Genomic DNA, 27,767 nt, shown 5'->3' on the forward strand with positions numbered 1-27,767 from the left:
TGTGTGTGTGTGTGTATTCCACCTACCTTCATCTTTAGAATGGAAGGTCATTTGGGGTAAGATTGTTCAATTCTTTTTGTATCCCCAGTCCCTCACATACTGTCTGGCACATAGTAAGTGCCTTATGAATATTTGTTAATTGACTGATGAGGATCTTACTCCCTTTATACCTCAGAACTTTCTTACATACTAGCTTAGCGTCTTGCAGCTCAGCCCACTGGGAGGACTTAGCAGGATCTCCATCCTTCAGAGTATTCCCCATTACTGGATTAATGGCTGCTATGTTCCAGTTGCACCTGCCTCTTTTAGCCTCTTTTAGGTTCATTGATAAATCAGAGAAAATGGCAATCCTTAGGAGACAGGTCTTGTATTCAGGGGCCACTGGTCTGGCAGAGAAGTAGGTTGTTGGAGCAGGGACTGCAGGCCTCAGTCTTTGGCCCAGTCAGCCTCTTCTAAACGGTTACTAACACTTATGAGACCTGGGTGAGTTCAATCTTGGAAATAACTTTTTCATTAAACAGCAGAGGCCTCGTGTGCTTTATCCATCTTGTTAGAGGAGCTCTCTTGCATCACCCAACACAATAGAAAACTCTGGAAAAAAAGCATGATTATATGACTGAAACATCTGTTCAGTAGCAACAGGGCCCAAGAAATGGCGAGTAACTACTTAAAACAATTTTTTTTTGTTATTCCTAACTTTACAAACATCAATAAACATGAACCTTTCCATATACACAGGAGGATAGAACAAGAGGGTTGTACACAAAGCCACAGATCTCTCTTAGTACAGCTTGTATTAATAAAAAAAATTCAGCATGTTAATTTTAAAGTTTCCCTGCTTGTCTGTCTCCTACTGAGCCTCTTTCTCTTCTCTTGTGGATTTTTAGAAATGCTACAATGACTCTCTTTTCATTATAGCTAACGATTATATAAATGTAATTTTAATGTTTTGCAAAGCACTTCATATATATTATCTCATTTGATGGTTACAAAAAGGTTGTAAGAGAGGCTTTATTATTTTCCACATTTTACAGATAAAGAAATTGAGACCATGAGAAGTTAACAGACTTGTCCAGGTCACACAGGCAGTAAACATTTGAGGTAGTATTCAAACTCAGGTCCTTTTCACTTCCAGTTTAGTTCTCTATCCAACAGGGCACCTAGATTCCTGAGCAACTACTTTTCAAAAGTGTTATAGGATAAATGACAATTCTGTTAAGCCTGTGGCTCCAGAAGACTTAACAGTCGTTTAATATGGCCATTTCTTGATGCCTGCCAAACTGCGCAGCGTGGTTCATCTTTTGAACAGAAAGCACCAAAACAGGTACCCCTCAGAGGGTCAACACATCATCACTGTGGTAGTGAATACCAGTGTCCTCAGGGATTCTGTTTACCAAAATGTTGCAGGTAGGTGGGTGAAAGGCAGTGAAGGTATGTAGGACCCTTTCCTAAGTAAAAACAAACTGCTACTGGCTAGTCTTGGCCACAGCAATAGATAGATAAAAAGGCATTAGTGAGGTCAGCAAGGCCATACCACTCACTGCAGATGTGGGTTCCACCATGTTGTAGAAGTCAGCAATGTCCTTAGCCACTAGTTAGATGACTTTTAGTTTCCTGTAGTCCACTTTAAGCTGTCAGTTGCTATTTGCCTTCCTCACTAGGGCTGATGTAAATGGAAGTGGTATCAATTACAGAGTACTCCAGCTTCCTATTTGTCCATCTCAATCAAGCAAATAATATTCATTCCTTCTAAGACCCATTATTGTTTGGTGTTAATGACATGAGATAGCTTGGACAATTCTAAGGATTTCCATTTGACTTTACCCACAACAACTGGTGTAATGGTTTCTGTCCATACAGATGCCATCTCCCCAAAGTCTAGTACATTCATTTCTCTAATCACCTTGATGGACCACCCAAATGTGACCCATAATAAGACCCATTAAATCTCAATGACAGTTTCATTGGCTTTTAAGGGTATTTGGCCATGTCTTGTGAATTTGCATCTTGTACAGTAACTGCAAGCTGATGTAACGTCATTGTTCTGGACTAGGTTAACAGTAGATGTTGATTTTACTACACTCAGGTAATAAGTATCAGAAATCATATTTGAACAGAGATCCTTTGACTCCAGAGTGAGTGTTCTTTGTACTGCTGAATCTAGCCTCTGGTCCAGTGCTTGGTACCTTTAGGTGCTTAATAAATGCTTGTTCATTGATTGATTTAACAGTAATACAAATTAACCCTTTTATTCTTCACTTTATTCTTTATTCTGTCATTGCTTCTAGTATCTGACCTTTTCCTTTCTTTAAAGTTGGACTTTTGTTTCCAGAAAATTGACTAAAATGGAGATGAAAGTTTACTAAATTAATTTAGTTAATATCTGAAGTAGATTTGGTCAGATTTCAAAGAAATTTCACAAACATGTTGTGAATGTTCATTTCACTGAGTTAAATGATACATTTTTCTCTTCTCCTCTCATAGGTGTGAAAGTTGTGTGGAATTACTCTTTGTGAGAGGAGCTGGAAATTGTCCTGAATGTGGCACACCTCTGAGAAAGAGTAACTTCAGAGTACAGCTGTTTGAAGACCCTATGTTGACAAGGAAGTTGAGATTCGGAAAAAAGTGCTAAAGATGTAAGTGTTATTACTTCCAAGACTAAGTCTGATTGAAAGCCATTATTGATATCTTTCACAAGGGTATTTAATGACTCCGATTTAAGAAAAAAGCATTGATGAACAGTAGTACAGAAGACATTTGTGAAGTGTAAGGATCAGTCATATAGAAATTAAGTAGAAATTTAACTTCATTCCAAGGATTTTCTGTTTATATCCTGGTAATCATATGGTGTGCAGGTGATAATCAGAAAGTATTTATTAAATGCCTACTATGGGTCAGGCATGTTAGGCCCCCAGGGCTAAAAGTACGGTGAATGACATCAAGGAGTTTACATGCTAACTGAGAAACAACAAACACTTATCAATATATGCAGAATAAATGTAAAGTAGTTAAATGCAAGTTTGAGAAGGGTCTTCACCTAGCAGTTGGTTTCTGCTGACAGTTTGAACTATCTTGAAGAAAGGAGGGGATTCTATGAGGTAGAAGTGAGGAGAGATGGCATTCCAGGCATGGGAGTGCATTTTAGGCATTTGCCAATATAAAGGCAAGGAGAAAGGAGATAGAGTGTCCTATGTGAGGAACAGAGAGAAAGGCCAGTGTGGTGGTGTCAAGGAGTATGTAGCGGGTAACAGTGTCCAGTGAGCCTGGAAAAATATATTGAGGCAAGGTTGTGAAGGACTTTAAAAGCTAAACAGAAGCAGGACTTGAACTGAGTCTCCCTGGCTCCCAGGCCAGGTTGTGTTTCATCCTAGAAACAATAGAAAGCCTGTAGGGTTTACTGAATAGAGGAGTAAAATGAACAGATTTGCACTTAAGGACAATCACTTTGGCCAGTGTGTAGAATGGATTGGAGTGGCGAAATGCTAGAGTCAGTGAGATCAAAGAAGTTGTTGCTGTTACCAGGGTTAGGGTCTCAACTAAAGTGGTAATTATATTTGGAGAACAAAGGTTTGGAGTAGAAATGGCAAGATTTGGCAACTGTTTAGATCTGTAGAATGAAAGTAAGGAATGAAGGATAATAATGCTAAGGCTGCAGATCTGGAAGAACAGACTGGAAGAATGGGGATACCTTCAACAAGTAGGAGAGTTTGGAAGGTGGGAGGTTTGAAGGGGAGAAAGAATGAGTTCTGTTTTGGACATGTTGAGTTTGAAATGTGTCTGGGATGTCTAATTTAAATATCCAATAGACAGTTGGTGCTAAGGCATTGAAGCTCAGGAGGTAAAGTTAGGTTGGATAGATAGATTTGGGAGTCAGCAGAATAATAATAATAATAAATAATAATAATAATAATGATAAATAGCTAGCATTCATGGAGTGCTCTGAGGTTTGCAAGGCACTTGAAAAATATTTCATTTTATTCTCACAACAGCCCTGGAAGATAGGCGCTGTCTTTATCTTCATTTTGTAGATGAGGAAACTGAAGTAGACTGAAGTTCAGTTGACTTGCCCAGAGTCACACAACTGCTGTGTTTCTGAGACTGGATTTGAACTCAGGTCCTTCTGATTCCAAGTCAGCTGCCCTTATATAGCTGTATAGAAATGATAGTTATACCTATGGGAGCTGATGAGGTCACATAAGTTTTATTTTAAAAAGCAGCAAAAACATCCTTTTATTTTAAAGAAAACAATCCATTTTCTTTGTAATATTATAAATCTACTTGTGGTTAGAAAAGAGAAAACTCATGGTTTTAAAATTTGTTCTATTTTCATCGCATTGTATAAACTACCAGGCAGAATCCAGAATGTAAAGGACTTAAAATGCCCCCGAAACATGTAAAACGTTTATTCTGACAGCTCTGTGGATCCCCTGGGGTTTTTCGAGCAGAAGTATCACTTTAGCAGCTGTGAATGTTCAGAACAATTTGGGTACTAGATACGAATTAGCTGCTAAGTGCCCTTCATTCACTCATGAGAGAGAGTTATCACCCAGTGTCTAGTGAGCCGGCCTGGGAGCCAGGGAGACTCAGTTCGAGTCATTGTTAAATGCTTCCCATTGCTCTAGGGAATTCTTGAAGACTGAGTTGCAGAGAAGGTGCTGACCTCATTGGTAGAAGGAGTCTCCTTGTCTGGTAGTTCCTTATACCAGTGAAATCACAGATCCAGGCCCTTTTTATCATTTATTCAGCCAACATAAATTGGGTACCTACTACATGCGGAGCACTGTGCTAGGTGCTGTAGGTGATGCTAAGTGGGATATAGCATGACTCCTTCCTTACTGGAGCTTTTAGTCTAGTTCCCACTTTATAGTTTAGTTCTTAAGCAAAGACTTTTTTCCACACTTAGCCCAAGTACGGTAATAGTATGTTTAAAATTTCCTTGTTCAAAACAAGCTATACCACTTATCCTTGAGAAAGAAGAGAGTTGCTAGTCCTTTAGGATGGACTTTCTAAAGATCACATTTACCACAATCTTAACATCTTATGTTTATTTATATAGGACTTAACAGTTTACAAAATACTTTCACATATGTTATTCCATTTGATCTTCATCACAGCCCTGTAAGAAAGGAAGGGCAAATATTGTTATCTGTTTTCTCATGAGTACATGGAGACCCAGAGCTTTTAAGTGGCTTGCCCAAAATTATAGGTAGCATTGGAGGTCACATTAAACTGAGTTTTTGTGATTTTAAATCCAGTGCCTTTTTTTATTCTGTCGTGCGTTTAGGCTCATTCTCTACTCCCTTAAACCCATTATTTTTCTTTTTTAAATCTTAAAATGTATTTTCTGTGCTATAACATACTCTTTGCTTTTTCCTCTCTCATTTGTCTGAGAAGTTGATTTAGTTAATACTCCCATGTAATTCTTAGACCCTTACCAACAGAGTTGAAGGATAGGATATACCCTTGTTGATACAACAGTGCTGTATATAGAAAACAATATTTTGTCTTTGAATAACAGAAGAACTAAGAAAAAAGTAGTTTGATAAACCTGAAAGCTGCTGATGTAATAACTTGTTTTTTCCCCTCTCTTAAAGTTATAATAAAAGAGAAGAAGACTTTCCTAGTCTAAGGGAATATAATGATTTCCTGGAAGAAGTCGAAGAAATTGGTACGTTTTAATGCTTGCATTTTTGATGTGATATGCCCACGAGACCATATGCTTTTATCTTCCACATGCCTAGGAGAATATCTCATCTGTAATTCTTCAGCAGGATTTGTTGCGGTAGCTGCTGTTTATTTAATTACTTTTTCTGGGCACTTTAATTATGTTTGTCAAGTTTGGGGGTGGGTATACTTAAATAATAAATATTTTCTCTGTCAGTGAAAAGCATGATAAATGGAGGAAGTGTTCCTTTAGAACTGCTAAGGGAAGATCTTTTGGACAGTATTGATGTTATGCTGTTGTTCAGTTGTTTCAGTTATGTCTGACTCTTTGTGACCCTATTTTGGGGTTTTATTGGCAAAGGTGGAGTGGTTTGCCATTTCATTTTTTTCCAGCTTATTTTACAGATGATCAAACTGAGGCAAGAAGGGTTAAGTGACTTGTTCAGGGTCACACAGCTGGTAAGTGTCTGAGGCTAGATTTAAACTCAGGTGTTTCTGACTCCAAACCTGACACTCTGTCCACTCTGCTACCTACCTGCTCTGATGTTATGTTAGAGAAGATTAAACAAAAACAGACAAAAATGAAATGTTTACTCTTAGGATCATATTGTAGATCAGAGCTGGAAGAAGTCCATCTACTTTAATTTATAGATAGGGAAACGGAAGCCCAGGGAAGTTAAATCTATCACCTTTAACCTCTGAATGACAGACCTTTTGTTTAAACTACTTTCAGGCCACTAATCTTGTATATCACAGTAGCAGAATTTTATATTATTACACAGGTAATCAGAGGCTGGAGAGAAGCTTTGGATCTTATCTTTCTGACTTGACTAGTTGAAGCAAAACTTTTATCACGAGAAAGGGGCAACATTTATGTATTCTTCATTTTGCATTTAAAATCATATTTCAGACAGGTGGAAAGATATATCTATCAAAATGCATGCATGCATCCAAAATACATGTCAGTTTTTTAAAAATTACCATAATTAATTTTGTTTAGCACAAGTATAGAAATGAAAAAGTAGGTAAAAGACTTAGGAAAATTAAGTTAATTGAGATTAAAGTAGAATAATATATTTGTTTAGAACTTTCATATGCATTATCTTTGATTTATAGAGCAATCCTGTGTGATAAGTATTGTAGTTATTCCCATTTTACAGATGATGAAATTAAGGCTTGGCTAAGTTATGTGGCAAGGTCCCACATTTAGTAAGTGGCAGAACTAGGACTTGAACCCAGGTTCAAATTATTCTGTATTGTAAGACTTGACCTTTTGCCTTTTGAAATGTCATATTCCCATGTTTTCTCTTGCCGCATCGTCTTATGTGATCTTGACCCTGGTTCCTTGGTACTTAAAACTCTTTCTTTTTGGTTGCTTACAGTTTCTTTTCTTTGACTTGGAAGCCCTGGATTTTGTGTGTTTTCATATTGGGCTTTTGGAAATGGCCTGAGGAGATTCTGTTTTCACTTTGATCCATATTTCTTATAAATCTGGGTAGTTTTCTTTCATAATTTCTTAAAATATGGAATACAAGTGTTTTTGTTTGGTCATGGTTTCCAGGGAACCTGATGATGCTTAAATTATCTCTAGCCATTGTGTTTTTCCAGGTTAGTTGTTTTTGAAAACAAATACCTGTATTTTTTTTCTTTTTTCAATTGTTTGAATTTGTTCTAGTATTTCTTGTTATTTTTGAGCATCATTAAGTTTTGTTTACTCATTTTTATTGTTTTTTTCACTTAATAGTATTTTGTTTTTTTCCAATTACATAAAAGATAGTTTTCAACATTCACTTTTATAAGATTTAGAGTGCCATTTTTTTTTCTCTTTCCCTCCCCACTCTCCAAGACAGCAAGCAATCTGATACAGGCTATACCTGTACAGTCATATTAAACATATTTTCACATTAGTCATGTTGTGAAAGAAGAATCAGAACAAAAGAGAAAAACCACGAGAAGGAGAAAACAAAGCAAAAAAAGTGAAAGTAGTATGCTTTGATCTGCACTTAGACTCCATAGTTCTTTCTCTAGATGTGAATAATATTTTCTATCATGACTCTTTTGGAATTGTCTTAGATCATTGTATTGCTGCAGGAGCTAAGTCTATCAAAGTTGATCATCACACAATATTGCTGTTACTGTGTACAAGGTTCTCCTGGTTCTGCTGACTTCACTCAGCATTAGTTCATGTAAGTTTTTCCAGGTTTTTCTGAAATCTGCCTGCTCATCATTTCTTATAGCATAGTAGTTTCTATTACATTTATATATACCACAACTTGCCCAGCCATTCCCCAGTTGATGGACATCCCGTCAAATTCAGATTCTTTGCCATCACAAAAAGAACTGTTGTAAATATTTTTGTACATGTAGGTCCTTTTCCATTTTTTATACTCATTTTTATTTTTTAAGAATTCTTCTACTTGAGTAAGGTTTTTCACTTTCTGTTCTAAACTTTTTTCTTCCTCCAGTTTTTTCTTTCAGAGCTGATTTTACTTCTGATTCTCATTTTTTCTTTTTTTTTTCTAATTTTATTAATTTATTTTGATTTATCAACAATCACTTCCATATGCTTTTGAGTTGAAAATTTTTCTCCCCCTTTCTCTCCCCCACCCCCCCCAAGACAGCGCACAATCTGATATAGGCTTTACAGTTACATACCCGTTAAACGTATTTTCACATTAGTGAAGTTGTAAGTAAAAATTAAAACCACTAGGAGGGACCATCAGAAAGATGAAGCAAAACTCAACAGAAGGTAATAATAAGTGATACCGATTCGACTTCAATAGTTCTTTCTTTGGATGTGGACAGCATTTTCCATCCCGAGGCCTCTGGAGATGTCTTAGATCCTCGTGATGCTGAGAAGGGTTCAGTTTAACAATCTTAGTCATTGCATAACGTGGCTGTTATTGTGTACAAAGTCCTCTAGATTCTGCTCACTTCATTCAGCATCTGATTCTCATTTTTAAAATTTCTTGTTTTACTCCTTGCAGGTACTCCTGTAGTGCTTCCTGGGAGTCAGAAAGACTCAGTTCAAGTCCAGCTTAGAAAAAAAAGTGAAAAACCTTACTAAGTAGGGGAATCCTTGAATCCCAGTCCTTGTGACCAAGTCATATTTTTTATTTTTTCCTTTTTGTATCTAGTTGTCCTTTTTGTGGAGTTAATTTCTTATTCTGGGTTGTCTTTTGGATTGCTCTTAAATAATTGTTTTTCTTCATTGTGTTTGATGTCTCCAACCTCAGTTTCTAAATTTGGATTTTGCTCCATGTCCAGGCTCTTTCCTCCTCTTCTTCTTGGATGAGGTGGTTAGGACCTGATTCTCTTTTGCCTGTATTCTGGATTCTGCTTATTTCTGGAAAAGTTCCCTGCTTTCTCCTCAATCCTTGTCTTATCTGTCTCCTGGTTTTCTACTCTAGTGTAAGATTTGGTCCCTTTTTGTCTCACTTTGCAGAATCCTCAACGGCCTACAAGAGAAGGAATTGATAGTTTTTATCTTGCTTTTTTCCCCCTCCCACTGACAATAGACTCGAGGATTGTGATGATATCCAGCTTCACTTGACAAGTCCCAGTTAGATGGTGATTATTGAGCCTGATCTCATATCTCCTGAAAGTAGTGGAGCAAAGCCTTCTTTGCTTCTGTGGTTCATAGTATTTCTAAGAGTGGAGAGCTAGGCCCTCCTTTTTCTTCCTTTATGCCGCAGTAAGTTCCCTGGTTACCCTCAACCTGGTTTAGCCTGTCTGCTGAAATGGTTTACTAGGATGTGGCCACTGTGCAAGCTTCTTGGAGCCACAGCTGAAAGGTGAATCAGGAGGACACCAAAGATGGATAAGCAGCTCTGAAAAGGACTTGGCAGCCCTCACACCAGAAGTACTAGTCTTCCCTGAGCACCCCTACACCCCAATTGTTTAACTTGAAAAGGCTACAAGCCAAGACTGAAGTGGAAGGAGAGTTGGTGTGTGATTTTTTTCTTCACAGAAGATTCGGTACTCAATGAAGACCTGAAGCTGAGATGCAACAAAGTGTGGATCAGTTCTCTGCTGCTTGTGCTAATTTTGGCCTAACATTTAACACCAAGAAAACACATGTTCTCCACCAGCCAGCACCACACCATCCATATGTGGAACCATCAGTTACAGCAAATGGAGAAATTTTGAATACTGTGGATAAGTTCACTTTCCTTGGCAGTATATTTTCCAGGGATGTCTACATAGATGATGAGGTTGATGCACACATTGCTGGAGCTAGCTCAGTGTTTGGGAGGTGCTGAAGAAAAGTATGGGAGAGAAGGGGTATTAGGTTGACTACCAAACGGAAGGTCTGCAGCGCTGTTGTGCTGACCTCGTTGGATGCCTGTGAAACCTGTGCCATGCCAGGAAACTAAATAGTTTCCATTTGAATTGTCTTAGGATGATTCTGAAGATCATTTAGCAAGATAAAGTACTAGACACTGAGGTCCTTTCTTGAGCTAAGTTGCCAGGCATTCAAACTCTGTGGCAGAGAGTGCAACTCCAGGCTGGCCATGTTTGAATGCCAAATGTACACTTGCCTAAAAAACTATTTTATGGAGAACTCATGCAAGCAGGTGCTCACGTGGTGGTCAGAAGAATCTATACAAGGACATTGTCCAGGTCTCTCTGAAGAACCTTGAACTGATTGTGTGAAGTGGGAGATACTGGCAAAGACCCTCCCAGCATGGTGTGTCCACATCAAAGAAGGCACTGTGTTCCATGAGCAAAGCAGAATTGCAGTAGCTCAAAAGAAGTGTAAGATGCACAAATTTAGAGAATCCACCCCAAATGTTCACATCAATTATTTGTGTCTGTCCTGTGGTAGAGCCTTTTGAGCTCATTGTTCTGATCAGCTGCAGTCGGACACACCGTTACCTTGACTCCAACATGATGATGTCAGTTTGGTCTTCTTGGAGAACGAAGGACAACAACCATCCGAGTTCCCTGTTTGTGTTCCCTGTTTCTGTTCTGCCAGACCAGGGCTTTGAGGCTCTCCTTGGTATTTTTGTTGTCTTCCACTTTCCCATTCTTTCTGTGCTCAGCAATTCTGTTGTGACTTCTGGCCCCCTGTTGGCCCTTATTTGCATTGCAAGCTCCCAGACCCCTTGAAACATCTTTTTTAGAGCGTCCATGCTGTTCAGGCTCAAGATTGTTAATGAGTTCTCCAGCTGGCTTCCAGTTCTCTTGGCTGGTCCATTCTCCCAGTGCTCATTGGCTTCTGGCTGTATTTTTTGTGTAGTCCTGGCTTAGAAAAATGGTCCTATTTCTGTTTTGTTTTCACTTCTGTTTCTCTTCTTAATTATAATTCAGTTTGGTGCCCTTTTTAGATTTTTGCTATGGTATATGTGGAAGAGTTGTACTCTTTATAACCTTTCATGTTATTTTAATAAAAAGTGTGTCCTTTATATTTGAAGATTCTTCATTAACAATACTTCTTAGCAACTCATGTATATGGTACCAAAAAGTCTTTACATGATGAATAATCTTGAAGATTTTTCTTTGGGTATGTAGGGCTTACTTACAACCTGGTGATATTTGCTAATTTCTAATTTTTAATAGTTTTTCTTTGATTTGCTGTTTTAGAACTTAAGATGCTTTTATTTTGATTACTATATTTGCAAAGTTGTCACTGCTATTTCCATGCAGTATGTGGTTATGCTACATTGTTTGGTGTACATTTCAGAGAATTATTCATTCAGAGAAATGAAACAATTTGCCTGTTCATGTCCTTAATATTTTGAAGACTTAGGTTTACTTTCTTGATATAGTTATTTAACATCATTTGAAGCATATAAGGTTATTTCTTTCAAGTATTTGCTTGTTTCAGACATTTCCAAACTTTTTTGGGGAAACCCATATTTAAAATATACGTATGATAAAATTCCCTTGTCTTACATGTACAATGGACAGTGAACTTTGTTTGCATAGATGTGATCATTATTCAACAAATTCAATAAACACTTTTATTTAGCAACTACTGTATGCAGAGACCTGGAAAACTCTTGACATTTCTCCCTGCCCCTGTTTTGAAAGTTGAGACATTTGTGATGTCTGCCTAACAGAAATGTCCAAAAATTCTATCAGTAACCCGTCTTTTCACTGCCATAAGCTGATCTCAGGGACATAGAAGTAGACTAAGGAGTACCCAAGTGATCCTAGGCCTTCTTTAGCAAAGCAATCTCTTAGAAAGAACTATGGGGTCTCAATACAGATTGAAGCATACTATTTTCTCCCTCTTTTTTTCTTCTTTCTCATGGTTTTTCCCATTTGTTCTGATTCTTTCACAACATGACTAATGTGGAAATATGTTTAATAGATTGTACATGTATAGCCTATGTCTGATTGCATGCCGTCTTGGGGAGGGGGGGAGGAGAAGGAGGGGAAAAATTTAGAACTCAAAATCTTATAAAAGTGAACACTGAAAACTAAAAATAAATAAATTAATTAAAAACAATAACAAACAAAGCCCCAGTCTCCTAGCTTCATTTTTGTACAAAACTCAAAGCTGTATGAATTAGCACTGAAAGCCACCCTTATAATGGTGATGGACCCTCTGGATTATTGCTGTCTTTGATCTCCAAGATTTGTTAAAGTTTATATCTGTACCAGTATTGCACAGTGGAAAATGAGGTAAAGTTGGAGCATTTATTTCCCTGTGGGTACTTGGTTTTTCATCTCCTTTGACCCAGCTATTCACATCAGTTTTATAAATAAGACTGATAATACTAACTTATCCAGAAATTACCTGGTAAAAAATAGAAAAAAACACAGCTTTTATCAGGCTCCTCCCTCGCCTCCTTCCCTCTTTTTTTTTCCTGGCACCGACAGAGACTTTTTACTATAGTTATGATAGACGACTTGTGAACGTTCTTGTTCCTTTTGCCCCCAGAGATTTTCTCAAAGTTTTGTCCTTTATTCCATAATAACTAGATCATTATATGCAGAGAACACTTATTCATTCTTAAAATGCTAAGAAAGCCACAAAAGTTATGATTGCAAATGTAGGATTTGTCTAACAGTTTTGAAATTTGCTATTTTATATCATATCATTAGACTCTTCAGAAAATAAAATATTTTTCTCGTCTTTCAGTAGTTGTCTAAAGGCCAACAAGAAAAAAAGAAATGGACTATTTTTAAAGTAACTGAAAGGAAAAGTGGGGTCAAGGCAAGGTTTTTCATTTTTCAAAATTTCATTTTTTTTTTTAGCTTCTAGGGAAACCTAACAAAAAGGATCAGATTAATGGCGTGGGTAACCTTAGCAGGAACTAGTTTAAACAGAAGAAAAGGGCAGAGATGTGACAATCCTAAAAAGTTCTGACAAATGACCACCATCAAATTACCTCCCTCTTCTCAACAAAGTAGCAGATTAAGTGATCTGCTATAAACTTAGGAATCAAAACTGTTGAGGGCTTGAGGAGCCAGGAAAGGATCTGGACCAGTTGCCGTGAAGGTTGTGTATAGTGCCTTTTAATTCTTAGTGAAATGTATGAGTTGGAAAGTGTGTGGGAGTGGGGATACCTGTCTAGGTCTCATCTATGACAGAAACTGATTTTGAGATCCTGGACAAATCACTGAACCTCTCAATACCCCAGGCAACTCCCTAAAGCTGGAAGCTGGAGAAGAGATGTTGATGTCTTGACCAATCAAGCTCCTGACCAAGAGCTTCCTCTATCAGTTAAATCATAGGTCTAGTTAAAAAATATGAATAAAGATATTGAAGCAGATATTAAAACATTTTTAAAAGTAAGTTTCTTTTCTGTCAATGATTAGAGCGAAAGATGATTTCTAAATCAGTCTAAGTGCATATATTGGAGGCATGTGCTCAAAATTTTTTTATTAATGGGGTATATAATTAGAACAGTTTGGAAACCATTACCTTTGAAAACTCACTGCCTTTACCCTTCATTTGGGACTACTCTCTTATATCATGGCATTTCTTGTATTGTTATTTAATCTTTCATGTGTCTAAGACACGGCTAGATGCAGCAGTAGAACACGGAGCCTGGAATCAGGAAGACCCGAGTTTGAAATTTAGTCATGGAATCAGGATTTAGAGACTTACTAGTGTATGATTATGGGCAAGTCACTTACCCTCTGTTTGCCTCAATTTCCTCAACTGTAAAATGGGAATAATAACAGGACTTCTCTCTCAGGGTTGCTGTGAGGGTGAAACAAGATATTTGTAAGGCCCTTAGCACAGTGCCTGACACATAGTGGGAGCTACAGAAAGACTGATTCCTTTCCTCCTGTCTGAGTCTTAACTGCATTCTTGATACCATTCTTCCCTTCTCCATCAGGATCTCGATTCATCAATCATCTTATCACCTCCTGGTACTTCAGTCTCTCTCGCTCTCCTGGTCTGTCCCTTCTATCTATAGATATGCCAAGGTCTCCACAATCCTAATGAAATGGGAACAAAACCAAAACTACTTTATATATTACTCTAGAGCCAGCTGGGTAGCGTAGTGGATAGAGAGCTGGAGCTTGATTCAGGAAGATTATAGAGATACTTCCAATATAGACACCTACCTTTTGACCTTCAACGAATCAATTCACCTGTCTTTGCTTTAAGTTCATCTAGAAGATGGTCATAACAGCATGTATCCGACCTCCCCCCTTGTGAGGATGAAGTTAGATCTTTGTAAAGCACTTTGCCAGCATTCAAGTACGATGTAAATGCTACTATTACTGTTGTTGCTATTGGTAGTTATTCTTACCACTTCAGACTACTGTTTCTTATCTCTTCCATTTCACTGCCTAATTTCTTGAGTAAAGCCTTTTAAAGTCCAATTCCATGAGGCTCTATTAGCCTCTTCTTAGCTCCCCCGAGGGAATAACTTTTCCCCTTCAGATTTCGTGTAGTACTTTTGCACTTTTGCTCTTATATTCTTCTATTATTTTGTATATTAGTTATCTGTGTATGTTGTAATTTCCTTCTAGACTGTAAACTCTTTAAGGTTGGGACTACCTTTTGTCTAACTTGTGCATTCTTCTTGTGCCTGCTCAATGTTCTGAGTGCATTTGACACTTGAAATGTTTTTATAATTGAATTTGATTTAGATTATTTTTGTATTTGAGAGGCAGCATGGCATAGTGGATAGAGAACTGCCCTCAAAGCCAAGAAGATCTGGGTTCGAGTTTTGCCGCTAACGCATACTAGCTATGTTGTCCCTGGGCAAGCTGTGACTTTTTAGTGTTTTAGTCAGCTCTTTAAGCCTGTGAGTTGCAGAAAGGTGCTGATCTGCACTGGTATGATGGTGGTGGGGGTTTCCCCATACCAGTCATATCACAAGTCCAGTCTCCATCTTTGTTTTGTGTTTATGATCTAAGTTTATTGTGGATGGTTATTGTGTTTTGGTTAAAAGAAAAATAATTTGTTAATGTATTAGTTTTTATAGAATTAAAACATAATTTTTTAGTGAGTACAAAAAAACCTGAATGTGAAATAAGTGGCACAACACCCTATAAAGAAGACACAGTGCAGACATTACTAATATTTTTAGGCAGTTTAATAAATGTTTTTTAAGGCATTAGAATGTTTTAATCACTAATCAAAGGCCAACTTTTTTCATGAACTAAATTTTACTCTGCAACCATATAACATATCTATATAAAAATAAGCTACATCAATTGTTACTTTAAGGAATTGTTATCAATTGATTATGAAGCTAAATTCTTTTGTGAATGAAGTTTTGAAATGTGGTTACTCTGCCATGATTTGCTTTATGCAATTTAAGAAGATAATTTCTCCCCTCATCTTAGATGAGTTTTTATTATTTTGAGCAATTTGATCATATTCTTTTTGGTACATTGTTATTTGACGCTTATTGATAAAATGGATGCCTATTAAGAAAACAAGTCCAGATAATTTTATCAATGTGGCACAATCTATATAGCTGCTGCTTATAGGGGGAAAATATGCTTGTTAATATTTCTGGAGTTGTGGATGGATATTCATTGGTTCATGAAAAGAAATTCATGTGTGTGTGGAGAAAGTCCTCAAAATTGGTTCTTTTTATTAAAAGAAAGAAAAAAAACTTTTGTAAATTGAGCTTTCTAGTGCAAGATGGGATTATTATTATTTTCTGGTATATATAGGTGGATTATGTGGTTTACCTGTTCAGGGCAGTACTGCAGTCTCAGTAGCCTAAAAGTGATATTTCTTGTGGAAAAAGTTCATATTTTATAAAAACCTTTTGTAAAGAATTGGGAATGGGTTCATTTTGAAGGCCATCTGTGCTTATCAAATGGTGAAATAGTCTTCATCTTGACTATGATAAAATAAATTTTTTCTGAAGTTTACTGAAGTTGTGTTTTAACATGTGAATGACATATAACTCATTATATGTTATGCTATTTATGTCATTATACAAACATTTTGAAAGTTGGTGCATTTATTTAAATGTAAAAAGTGCCGACATTCAAGTACAGCTGTTTTAATTGGAGCTCAGATTGGAAATGTGATTTTATGCCAGTATTCCCATGGGACTATTCTCAGCAGTAGCTCCCCAAATTTCAGTATATTGCTTGTTAAGCATAAGGGGCCTGAAAAATCATAGTTCAGAAGAACTAGTTTTTCTCATGATATTGATAAAATTAAATTTGTAAGGGTTTGATGGAACTACTTTTAAAAGTAAAGATTTAGTTTTCATGATAATAAAGCTGAGAAGTTAAGGCCAAATGGCATAAAATGTAGTGGATATTTGGCCATTATTTAAGTGAGCATGATCGATAGAATGGCCCCCATTTTTTAAAAACTTGAAGCATTTTTAGATAGTTGCTTCTGCTGTGCTTTGACAGCCTCCAATTCTAAAGGTATAGAGTGTATGCACCCAAAACTTTTAAGTGAAAATTAACCTGTATGAGTCAGGAAGATCATTAGAGTAATTCATATGAACTTCAAGAAAAGTAACTTTTCTTGAAAAGTTATTTACTTTTGAGATTTGTGTTAATTGTTTTGAAAATATAATACATTCCATAATTAGAATGGACACATTCAACTCTAATTGTCATGAGCAATAGGATTAATGACCAAATGATATATTTGTTATCTTTGACATTGAATTGATCTTTAACCCTCATTTATTTTTTAAAATTAATTAATTTTTTTTAGTTTTCAACATTCCATAGGATTTTGAGTTCCAAATTTTCTCACCATCTCTCCCCTCCCCAAGATGGCATGCAATTTGATATAGGCTCTGCATATACATTCATATTGAACCTATTTTCACATTAGTCATGTTGTAAAGAAGAATTACAACCAATGGGAGATATAAAAGAAAAAAAGAGGGTGCTAATAATATGCTTTGATCTGTATTCAGATTCCATAGTTCTTTTTCTGGATGTGGACAGCATTTTCCATCATGAGTCCTTTGGAATTGTCTTGGATCCTTGCATTGCTAAGAAGAGATGAGTCTATCAAAGTTAGTCATTGTACATTGTGGCTGTTACTGTGTACAATGTTCTAGTTCTTTTCACTTCACTCAGCATCATTCACATTAAGTCTTTCCAATTTTGTGAAGTCTGCTGGCGATGATTTCTTATAGTACAATAGTATTTCATTATATTCATATACCACAGTTTGTTCAGCCATTCCCCAACTCATGGGCATCCCCTCAATTTCCAATTAATCCTCATTAATTTTTTTGTTGTTTTGTTTTTTGATGAGTCAGTTGGGGTTAAGTGACTTGCTCAGAGTCACACAGCTGGTAAGTGTCAAGTGTCTGAGGTCAGATTTGAACTCAGGTCCTCCTGATTCCAGGGCTGGTACTCTCTTCACTGTGCCACCTAACTGCCCCTATTCTCGTTAATCTCCCCTCCCCCCGTTTATTCATTTATTTTTAGTTTTCAACATTCACTTCTACAAGATTTTGAGTTTCAGATTTTCTCCCCATTTTTCCCTTCTACCTACACCATGATGGCCTTCATTCTGATTCCCCCTTCACCCAATCTGTTCTCCCTTCTGTTTCTCCCCTACTTCCCTTTCCCCTTCCCCTTCTATTTTCCTGTAGGATAAGATAGATTTCTGTACCCCTTTGCCTGTGTATCTTATTTCTCAGTTGCATGCAGAAACAATTTCTAACATTCATTTCTAAAACTTTGAGTTCCAAATTTTCTTCCCTTCTCCCTCCACCTGCCCTCATTGGGAAGGCAAGCAATTCAACGTAGGCCATACATGTGTAGTCATGCAAAACACTTCCATAATAGTCATGTTGTGAAAGACTAACTGTATTTCCCTCCATCCTATCCTGGTCCCCATTTATTCTATTCTCTCCTTTGTCCCTGTCCCTCCTCAAAAGTGTTTGCTTCTGATTGCCTCCTCCCCTAATCTACCCTCTCTTCTATCACCCCTCCCTCTCTTATCCCCTTCCCCTCTACTTTCCTATAGGGTAAGACTGATTTCATACCCTTTTGGGTGTGTATGTTATTCTCTCTTAAGCAAAATCTGATGAGAGTAAAGTTCACTCATTCCTTCTCACCTGCCCCCTCTTCCCCTCTATCATAAAAGCTTTTTCTTGCCTCTTTGATTTGAGATAATTTACCTCATTCTACCTCTCCCTTTCTCCTTCTCCCAGTACATTCCTCTCTCACCCCTTAATTTTCTTTTTTAGATATCATCCCTTGATATTCAGCTCACTGTGTGCCCTCTGTCTGTATATATTCCCTCTAGCTACCCTAATAATGAGAAAGGTCTCATGAGTTACAAATATCATCTTTCTATGTAGGAATTTAAACAGTTCAACTTTAATAAGTCCTTTATAATGTCTCTTTCCTGTTTTACTTTTTCATGCTTCTCATGAGTCTTGTATTTGAAAGTCATTTTTTCTATTTAGTTCTTGCTTCTCAAGAATGTATTAAATTCCTCTCCATCACTGAATGTCAATTTTTCCTCCCCATTGATCACACTCAGTTTTGCTGGGTGGGTGATTCTTGGTTTTAATCCTAGCTCCTTTGACCTCTGGAAATCATATTCCAAGATCTCTGATTCCTTAATGTAGAAGCTGCTAAATCTTGTGTTATCCTGGTTGTGTTCCTACAATACTTGAATTGTTTCTTTCTGCCTGCTTGCAATATTTTCTCCTTGACCTGGGAACTCAGCAATTTGGCTATGATATTCCTAGGAGTTTTCCTTTTGGCATTTCTTTCAGGAGGTGATCGGTGGATTCTTTCAATTTCTGTTTTACCCTCTGGTTCTAGAATATTGGGGCAGTTTTCCTTGATAATTTCTTGGAAGATGATATCTATGCTCTTTTTTTGATCATGACTTTCAGGTAGTCCAAATTTTTTTTTTTTTGTGGTGCTCTATTCACTGCACCACCTAGTTGGGGTTAAATGACTTGCCCAGGGTCACACAGCTAGTAAGTGTCAAGTATCTGAGGCTAGATTTGAACTCAGGTCCTTCCGATTCCAGGGCTGGTACTCTATCAACTGTGACACCTAGCTTCCCCCCAATTCTTAAATCATCTCTCCTGGATCTATTTTCCAGGTAAGTTGTTTTTCCAGTGAGATATTTCACATTGTCTTCTATTTTTTCATTCTTTTGGTTTTGTTTTATAGCTTCTTGATTTCTCGTAGAGTCATTAGCATCCATTTGCTCCATTTTAATTTTTAAGGAATTATTTTCTTCAGTGAGCTTTTGGCCCTCCTTTTCCATTTAGCCAGTTCTGCTTTTTAAGGCATTTTTCTCCTCATTGGCCTTTTGGACCTCTTTTGCCATTTGGTCTAGTCTATTTTTTAAGGTATTATTTTCTTCAGTGTTTTTTAGGTCTCCTTTAGCAAGCTGTTGACTTGTTTTTCATGATTTTCTTGCATCACTCTCATTTCTCTTCCCAGTTTTTCCTCTACTTCTCTTACTTGATTTTCAGAATCCTTTTTGAGCTCTTCCATTGCCTGAGATCAATTCATATTTTTCTTGGGGGCTCTGCATGTAGTAGCTCTGACCTTCTTATCTTTTCCTGGTTGTATGTTTTGATCTTCCTTGTCACCAAAGTAAGATTCTATGGTCTGAGTTTTTTTCCTCTGTTTGCTCTTGTTCCCAGCCAGTTCCTTGACTTTTTAACTCTGTTAAGTTAGGCTCTGCTTCTAGTGTGGAGGGTGAATTGCTCTAAGCTTCAGCAGTTTTGTGCAACTGTTTCCAGAGATATTTCTAGGTTTTCAGTTCTTCCAAGGTCATATGATCCCAGGGGAGGTGTTTACTCCTCTCCTGGCCTATGTGCTGGTCTGTGAGTGACCACAGGCACTCTTTTCTGCTCTGGAAATGAGAGGAGAGTTTTCTCTCTACTGCTACCATGAGCTCTGCCATGCCAGTGCTCCTCTTTGCCTGAGGACTGCCACCCAGGACTGTGACCCAGAACCAAGAATGGGCAAAGCAAGAGAATCCTGCCTCAAAGCCAGCAAAGAGATCCCTGAAATCCCTCTCCGATCAGCCGCTTGATCACCCCACCGTCTGTGGGCTGAGATCCGGAAGCAGCTGCTGCTGCTGTGGCTGCCCTGGGGTTGAGCTAGGGCCAGGGCTGGACTGTGCTTGTCTTTCACCCAGGTCTGACAGACCTTTCCCGCTGACCTTGTAAGTGGTCTTTGGTATTTGTGGGTTGAGAAGTCTGGAAACCACTACAATTGCTAGTGATTCAGTCCCCTGAGGCCTGCTCCACGTTCGCTGAGGCCTGGCCTTGCCTGTAATGCTGACACTGAACTGTCTGGCACAACAGACCTTTCCCATCGACTGTCCAGGTTGTCTTGGGCTGGAAATTTGTTTCATTCTGTCTTTTTGTGGGTTCTGCTGCTCTAGAATTTGTTTAGAGTCATTTTTACAAGTATTTGGAGGGGTTTGAGGGAGAGTTCAAGAGAGTCTCTGCTTTTATTCTTCCATCTTGGCCCTGCCTCCAGTCTTCATTAATTTTTAAAGCAATCAAATGATATATTTTTAGAAGTTGTAAAAATGGTTAAATTTAATTTTTGTTTTTATAAAGTCTTTCAGTTTTCTGAAGAGTTCTTTGTGTCAGTGGACCTGAGTTTTCAAAGCTTCTGTCTTGATAGACTAAAGGTCTTGAAGGTCTCCTTAAGTAGAAAAATGCTTTCGATAGGCCTAAAAATGTGGTCTCTGTTTTTCAAATATGAACCTAAATAAGTTTGAAGAAGCCTCCCTGTTGGTAATTCAGGAAGACCATCTACTAAAGTGTAGAGGGGTTGAGGGGTGTGTGAATTGATAGTATTCACTATAGTAAAATCGTGGGTCCTGGAAGTGCTGAAGTGTTGTGAATTAGAAAAATCAGTTAATCAGTAGGTATTTGTTGAGTTCTACCTTTAATCGATCTGTGATTATAAAATATTTTTTATTCCTATTTCTGTTTTATTTAAAATTAAAGAAAGGTGACTCCTTATATTGAAAGCAGATAACTCTACTTTTTAAAGAATTTAGTCATAATTCTGATCGATTATAGACTTTCAATTACAGACTGAACATACGTACGTGTGTCACCAGCATTCTTTTGTTGCTCAGATATTTATCATGTATTGAAAAACAAAACAAGCATGTCTTACTAAATCCTTATTAATGGCATATCAGTAGCATCATTTTGGTTACAGATGTGGTAGAGACTTTAGGAACCATCTTGTTTAACTTCCTCAGTCTTAGAAGATGAGTTCATTGAGCAGAATGTAAGTGCTTTAAAGTCAGGGATCGTTTAATTTTCAGACTTGTAGAGCAGTGTTTATGTATTGCATATGTAGTAGGTACTTAAGAAATTCTTGAGTATGAAACTTAAATGAAATTAAGAGCCAGAGAGGTAAAGAAATTTGCCTAAGTTTGCAAGGCTAGTTAGTGTGGAGCTAGCTGTAGGCATAGAATGTTATGTTTGTGTAGATACAAAATATACAACTTCTCCCTTTTCCTTGGTATTTCTTGCTCTCCAAACATTGGTGTAGCACTCAAAAAGAAAGCAATCCCAGAGGTCATATAATTGACTTAGAGAGCCATAAATGAACATTATATACATTGTATTGTATTTTTATTTATTTTGTTAAACTTTTCCCTTAAGGGCTGCTAAGTGGTACAGTGGATAGAGTGCAGGCCTGGAGTCAGGAAGACTTGAGTTCAAATTCGGCCTCAGACACTTACTAGCGGTGTGACCCTGGCAGTGTCACTTAAACCTGTTTGCCTCGGTTTCTTCATCTGTAAAATAAGCTGCAGAAGTAAATAGCAAATCACTATAGTGTCTTTGCCAAGAAAATCCCAGATGGGGTCACAAAGAGTCAGATATGACTGAAAATCACTAAAAAACAATGATTTTTAATGTATGCGCGTGCACACACACGCGCACACACACACACACACACACACACACACACACACACACACACACTTCTAGAACAGGGTCACTGTGGGGCAGTAGTTTTCAAAGTATGGCCTAGGGACTCCTGGGGGGTCCATAAGGTCAAAAGTATTTTCATAATAATACTTTGAGTTTTAATTTCTAATAGGTAAATATCAATAGATATGACTCACATAAACAAATGCTTTTGGAGAGGTTGTTGTTCAGTAATTTTATATTTGTAAAAGGGTCCTTAGAACAAAACATTGGCGAATTGTCATCATTGGGAAAGACATTAAATAACAAAAATAATAATAAAAAAGAAAACATTGCCCCTAGAAAGTAAAAATCATGTTTGTATCATTTCTTATAAAACAAACAAAAACCAGATCTGAATCCACATTTCAGTGGTCTCTACTGTGGCTAGGTAAAAAGATTACATTTTTCCCCAAGATGCCTAAGCCTGGAAAATGACAAAATAGAAAGTGTTTGTGATTTGGGGAAAACTATTAACTTGATTATTTCTGAGGGGATAAATGGAGATGAATGGATGAAATGGTGCCAGAGGATAGTCTCAAAAGAATGTGGTAGGAGCAGTCACTGAAACGTGTTCTGATAGTAGAATAAGCTTTCAGTGAATCAGAATTGCTTCCTTGTAATTACAAAATTTAATTGAGCCACTTCAAAACAATATGAATTCTAAATATCATCTTAATGATTATTTTCTTAATGTTCAGATTAGAACTCTCAAGTAAAAGGAAGATGACAAGTTGCAAGAATAATATTAAGATTAAGACAATGAAGAATCAAAATCAAACTTAGTAAACTGGTATTTTGGAAACTGAAAAGAAGCAAACCTGGACTAGAAACTAAACTATTTCCTCCTCAGCCTAAAACTTAATTCTTTATTCTGACAAATGTGTTGAAAAGTCCTCTTTTCCTCCCCACCAAAAATTGCGATTACATATCTGGCAGTATTTCCTGTAATGAAGCAATCTAAATTATTACTGGATTGAAGTAAGATTACTTTAGTTGTATTTGAACTCAAAGTCAGAGGGCTTGAGTTGAAATCTCAGCTAACCCATGTGATCTTGGGCCTCAGTTTCCTCATCTGTAGAATGAAGGGGTTGGACTATATGACCTCTTCTGTCTTTAAATGTATGACCCTGTTGGATCCGCTAATACCTTATATGTCTAGATTCTTAAAATGGTAAAAGGCTTAAAGAAAAATGAATGTCTATTATGTCTGCTTCTAGCTGAATTTACTTAAACATTTAGCAATCTCCTTTTCAGAAGAGGTATAATATTTAAATATTACTTCATTTGGTACTCACAGCCTTGTTAGGAAGGTTTCTATTACTATCCCCATTTTACAATTAAGGAAACTGAGCCAAACAGAGGTTAAGTGATTAGTCCAGGGTCACACAGTAAGTGTCTGACGCCAAATTTGAACTTAAGTCTTTCTTACCTTAAGGCCAGTGTTCTAGCCAATAAACATATAAAACACATCCACTATAACATATGCATTTTCCAGAAAGCACAAACACAAGTGGTAAGCCCATCTTACCAATAAACAGTCAGTCAGTAAGTGCTTACTATGTACCAGGGGCTGTGCTAAGCATTGGGGATACAAATGCAAAAGTGAGACAGTCTTTCACAGGTGTCCAACTCAGCTCATTGCCCAGGCCATTTAAAACTCCCACGTAGGGCCCAAACCAGATTTAAATGTAACTGGGATAGGTTTTTGTTGTTGTTGTTATTCAGTTGTTTTTCAGTCATGTCTGACTCTTTGTGACCCCATTTGGGGTTTTCTTGGGAAAGATGTTAGAGTGGTTTGCCTTTTTAATTCTTCAGCTTATTTTACAGATGAGGAAACTGAGGCAAACAGGGTTAAGTGACTTGTCCAGGTTCACACAGCTAGGAAGTGTCTGGGGTTGGATCTGAACTCAGGTCTTCCTAACTCCAGACCCAGAACTCTTATCTACAGTACCACTTAGCTGCCTCTATACCTTAAAAATATTTACACTTTAAAAATTACAAAATAACAATGGATATTATAAAAATCAACATAGACTCCACTTGGTTTTTATATGGTTGAAGGATAGTATTTGAAGTTGAGGGAACTTTTAAAAAACTGGTGCAATATTTGTCAGTTATGATGATGTTTGTGAGCATAAGATAGACATTAATATGTTCTTATGCAATTGTGGTTTCTTCTGATGCAGTTTTTAACTTGACCAATAATGTGGATTTGGACAATACCAAAAAGAAGATGGAGCTGTACCAAAAAGAAAACAAAGATGTCATTCAGAAAAACAAGCTAAAATTGGTAAGTTGCTAACTTTTAGGTTTTCCTTTCTTTTAATAGGAGTTGATGCTTCAAGTTGATGCTATTTAAATGGCTTTTCAAAGTTTAGGTGAGATATAGTGAAAACAACCCAATTGATGGTATTAATAATATTTTAATATGTTTATTATTTAAAGATATGAATGCATAAGTTTATCTGTGTGTTAAATGTTACTTTTGCTAGCGTATATATTCTCTCCTAGGGGTTCATTTGGACAATAGCCATGAAAGACTCTGTTCTTTCTTATGCCAGGAGAATAGTTGCTTTTTCATTTGAAAGGGAAAGAAAATTCCAGACACAGGCATTTATGTAGCTCCCAAGAGGAGAATGAAGAAAACAAAGACCCTGTTAATAAAAAAGTAAAATGGATTATAATAAAACTAGAGAAACAAACTTGTAAGCCAAGGTCAATTTAGCTTACTTTGCTGGTTACTTTTTTTCCTTAATGTAAGAGATGTAGGGGCTGGTCTAAGTCAATTTGGTCAAAATATTTATCAGTCATCTTATTAAATTAAAAATTAATCCAAACAACTTATTGTAGGACTAAGAATGTACTTAAAATGCATTTTGCAAAGAAAAAAGACTGCATGTATACAATGATCCAATCATCAGAATTATATATTAACTTCAGTACTATTTCCTCCTTAGCTCCACTTTATACTCTCATTTGAGAGAGTCAGAGAAAGACAATTTAAAAATGAATGTATAACTTTTAATTTGCTCTGAATATGATAGCATGACCTATTGGATCATAGGCTGTTAGAGCTAGAAGGAGATAATATTATGTAGCCCTTTCATTTTATAGATGAAGAAACTGAGGCCTGGAGAATGAAAAAGCTTTTCCAGGATCACACAGTTTATATTTTATTTTTTAAAAAATGTATTTTTTTCCTTATTACATGTAAAAACAACTTTTAACCTTTGTTTTTAAAAAATTTTGAGTTCCAAATTCTCTTCCTCCCTCTATCCCACATTGAGAAGGCAAGCAATTTGATATGGGTTACATTGCCAATCATGTAAAACATATTTCCATATTAGTCATGTTGGGTCACACATTTTATCCTGCTTAGAGGTAGAACTCCAGTTGTTTTCCTTGACCATTTCTTTCTCCATTATTCAGTGCTTCCTCACTTAAACCATACTGCTTCTGAGGGAGTAAAGTCCTTTGATATCTCACCTTGATGGTAGATGTCCTCCCTACCTCAGTGCGTCAGAGGACTTTCTCCAAGCTCACACTTAGGTTGACTTTGTTAAAAGGAACTTGAAGATTCACTAATTGAGTTGCCCTTATTTAAAAAAAAAATTGTTGAATTGACCAGAAATGTCTTTTTGCTTGCACCAGAATATTTATATAAAATAATGAAGTAGAATGGTAACATCTGAGTTTTATACTTAACCTTGAAATGAAAAATTATTTCATGTCAGGTACATTTTTCAATAAGAATTTCTTTTCAGTGCTATATTCATTTTCTTTTCATGGTTTTAAGCCAGAAAACAGATCTGTGGCTACTATAAGTGAGTTAACTAATTTCAACATAGTTGTGTTATAAAAGTAGTCATATTTACATTTCTATACGAACCATCTCTGCTTTTCTGGAATGTTTAGATCTCATGTTTTTTCGTTTAGATTATTTAAGTCTAAATGTTCTCAGTCAGTAAGTCAGGACCATTTATGACATGTTCTTTCTATGCAGAACAATATAGTTGGCACTATACTGGCTGCTTGTGTTATTAATGTAAATAAACAGATTGAGGATTGTGTTTCAAATAGAGATACAGGTTCCATCGTGTCAGTAATGAAAGTATCATTGAGAAGTTCTATTAAGTGGCTGCCATGGAATCTGGGCCAGTAGTTGTTTTTCATATGGCTGATGTCTTTAATTAACTCTGAGGAATACTTCTCTTGATTCTGCCTTTGTGTTAAAATAACTGAGAAGGATACAGTGTTTAAAAGAATATAAAGGTTATACCAAGGGTTTTATTTTATTTTTTAAATTTTAATAAGTCTCTGTTCTGAATTTAGGCATGCAGTAAAGTAACCCAGTTATGCCATGGAGAAACTACTGGGGGAAAGGTTTTTGGCTCAAAGGGCCAGTCATAATTCTTTTCAGGATTCTGTCAACAAGAATATCATTTAGATCCAATAAAGTTGACACTTACTAATATCAAGACAAGTCTATGGAAATTGGAGTCTATCATATTATTAACCACAAGTATTGCTGTTTGGTGGCTGCTTGGTAGTATATTAAACTGAGATAGGAAGTCTAATTTTGAATTGGCCATAGTGAAGGTATATCTCATTTCCTATTTTTAGCTTTTAGGATTAGCTTAAACAGAGATTGATGAGTGAAACTTAAACTTGGAAGAAGGAAGAGTTATGTGGATAGATATTTTTTTCCTAATAAAATTTAAATAGTTCAGTTGCCCATTGCTTCCCCACCTATCCCCCGTGAATTGGGCATAAAATAAATATTTACTAAGAGAATCCTGTTTTTTTCCTGGTGATGACTGTTATAAAAAGTAGAATTTTATTCTCATAGCAGAATTGTTGAATAAATTGAATATTAATATGGTGGGTATAGGTTCCTTGGTTTTGGAGGCATTATTTTTTTTGGAGGCAACTGGCTGACAATTTTCACCTAATAGTGAATGCCCTTTTCTTTCAAACACTTTCCTGGCTCTGGGGTCTCCTGTGGGCTCTCAACCTTCGCATCTCCCATAGAAATATCTTTTGATTCTGTAGTTATGATGCTTGGATATTTTCTTCCCTTTTCCATTTAATCAATTAAATTTTTTTTTTCAGCCAGAGACAAGGTTTATTAGAACATTGTCATATTGGGCAGACTCTTAAGGAGTCTGAACATGAGTAAGCAGTGGCTAGATTATAAGAATCTAAGCCTTTTAATGGAGACAAGATGGACCTTATATACAGAAAGACTGTGGGAGGGATCTAGGAGTGGCCAAGTAGTTCATGAGGTAATAGAATTACCAAGGGTAGGAAGTGGCCTGGGGTCACTGGGAGGCAAGATAATGGAGGAGAGATTGGGTGTAGCCACAATGAAAGGCCAGTTGATGGGATTATAGCCTCAGGTGAATGCCAGAGATTTGGCCATGTGGGAAAGTCCAGGGTTTTTCCTTTCTGGTTCTAGATCCCAACCACATCATTTCCCCCTCAAAGAAATGGGACCCAAATTCTTTTGGTAAGGGGTGAAGGTCTCCGCTTCTGAAACTTCTTCCTGCTGGCAAGGGGCACAGAGCTGTCCCTGCCTCGAGGGGGTCCCAAAGAAGAGGTTGACTGGAACCGAGCACAGGCTGCATCCAGGGAACGATGTGGGGACATTGGCTGGTACTCACTGTTTGCTACCAACTGCAGGTGAATGGCCCATAGTCTAGAAGACATAAATCTGACAGAAAAACTGCAGGGCCCAGATATAAAAGCAGG

The 27,767-nt window shown here is 37.0% G+C and overlaps 1 protein-coding gene across 1 annotated transcript in view; it reads left to right on the forward strand.

Moving 5' to 3' along the window:
* The window catches only part of MNAT1 (MNAT1 component of CDK activating kinase), a 248,167-nt gene that overhangs the window by 77,449 nt on the left and 142,951 nt on the right, over window positions 1–27,767 (forward strand). The window contains 4 exon segments of the mRNA XM_020986494.2: window positions 2,485–2,591; window positions 2,594–2,636; window positions 5,595–5,668; window positions 24,203–24,306. Of these exon segments, the coding sequence (XP_020842153.1) occupies window positions 2,485–2,591; window positions 2,594–2,636; window positions 5,595–5,668; window positions 24,203–24,306 (328 nt within the window).

This window comes from Phascolarctos cinereus, unplaced genomic scaffold, assembly GCF_003287225.1.
Source record: "Phascolarctos cinereus isolate Bilbo 61053 unplaced genomic scaffold, phaCin_HiC Scaffold_3;HRSCAF=262, whole genome shotgun sequence".
NCBI lineage: Eukaryota > Metazoa > Chordata > Mammalia > Diprotodontia > Phascolarctidae > Phascolarctos > Phascolarctos cinereus.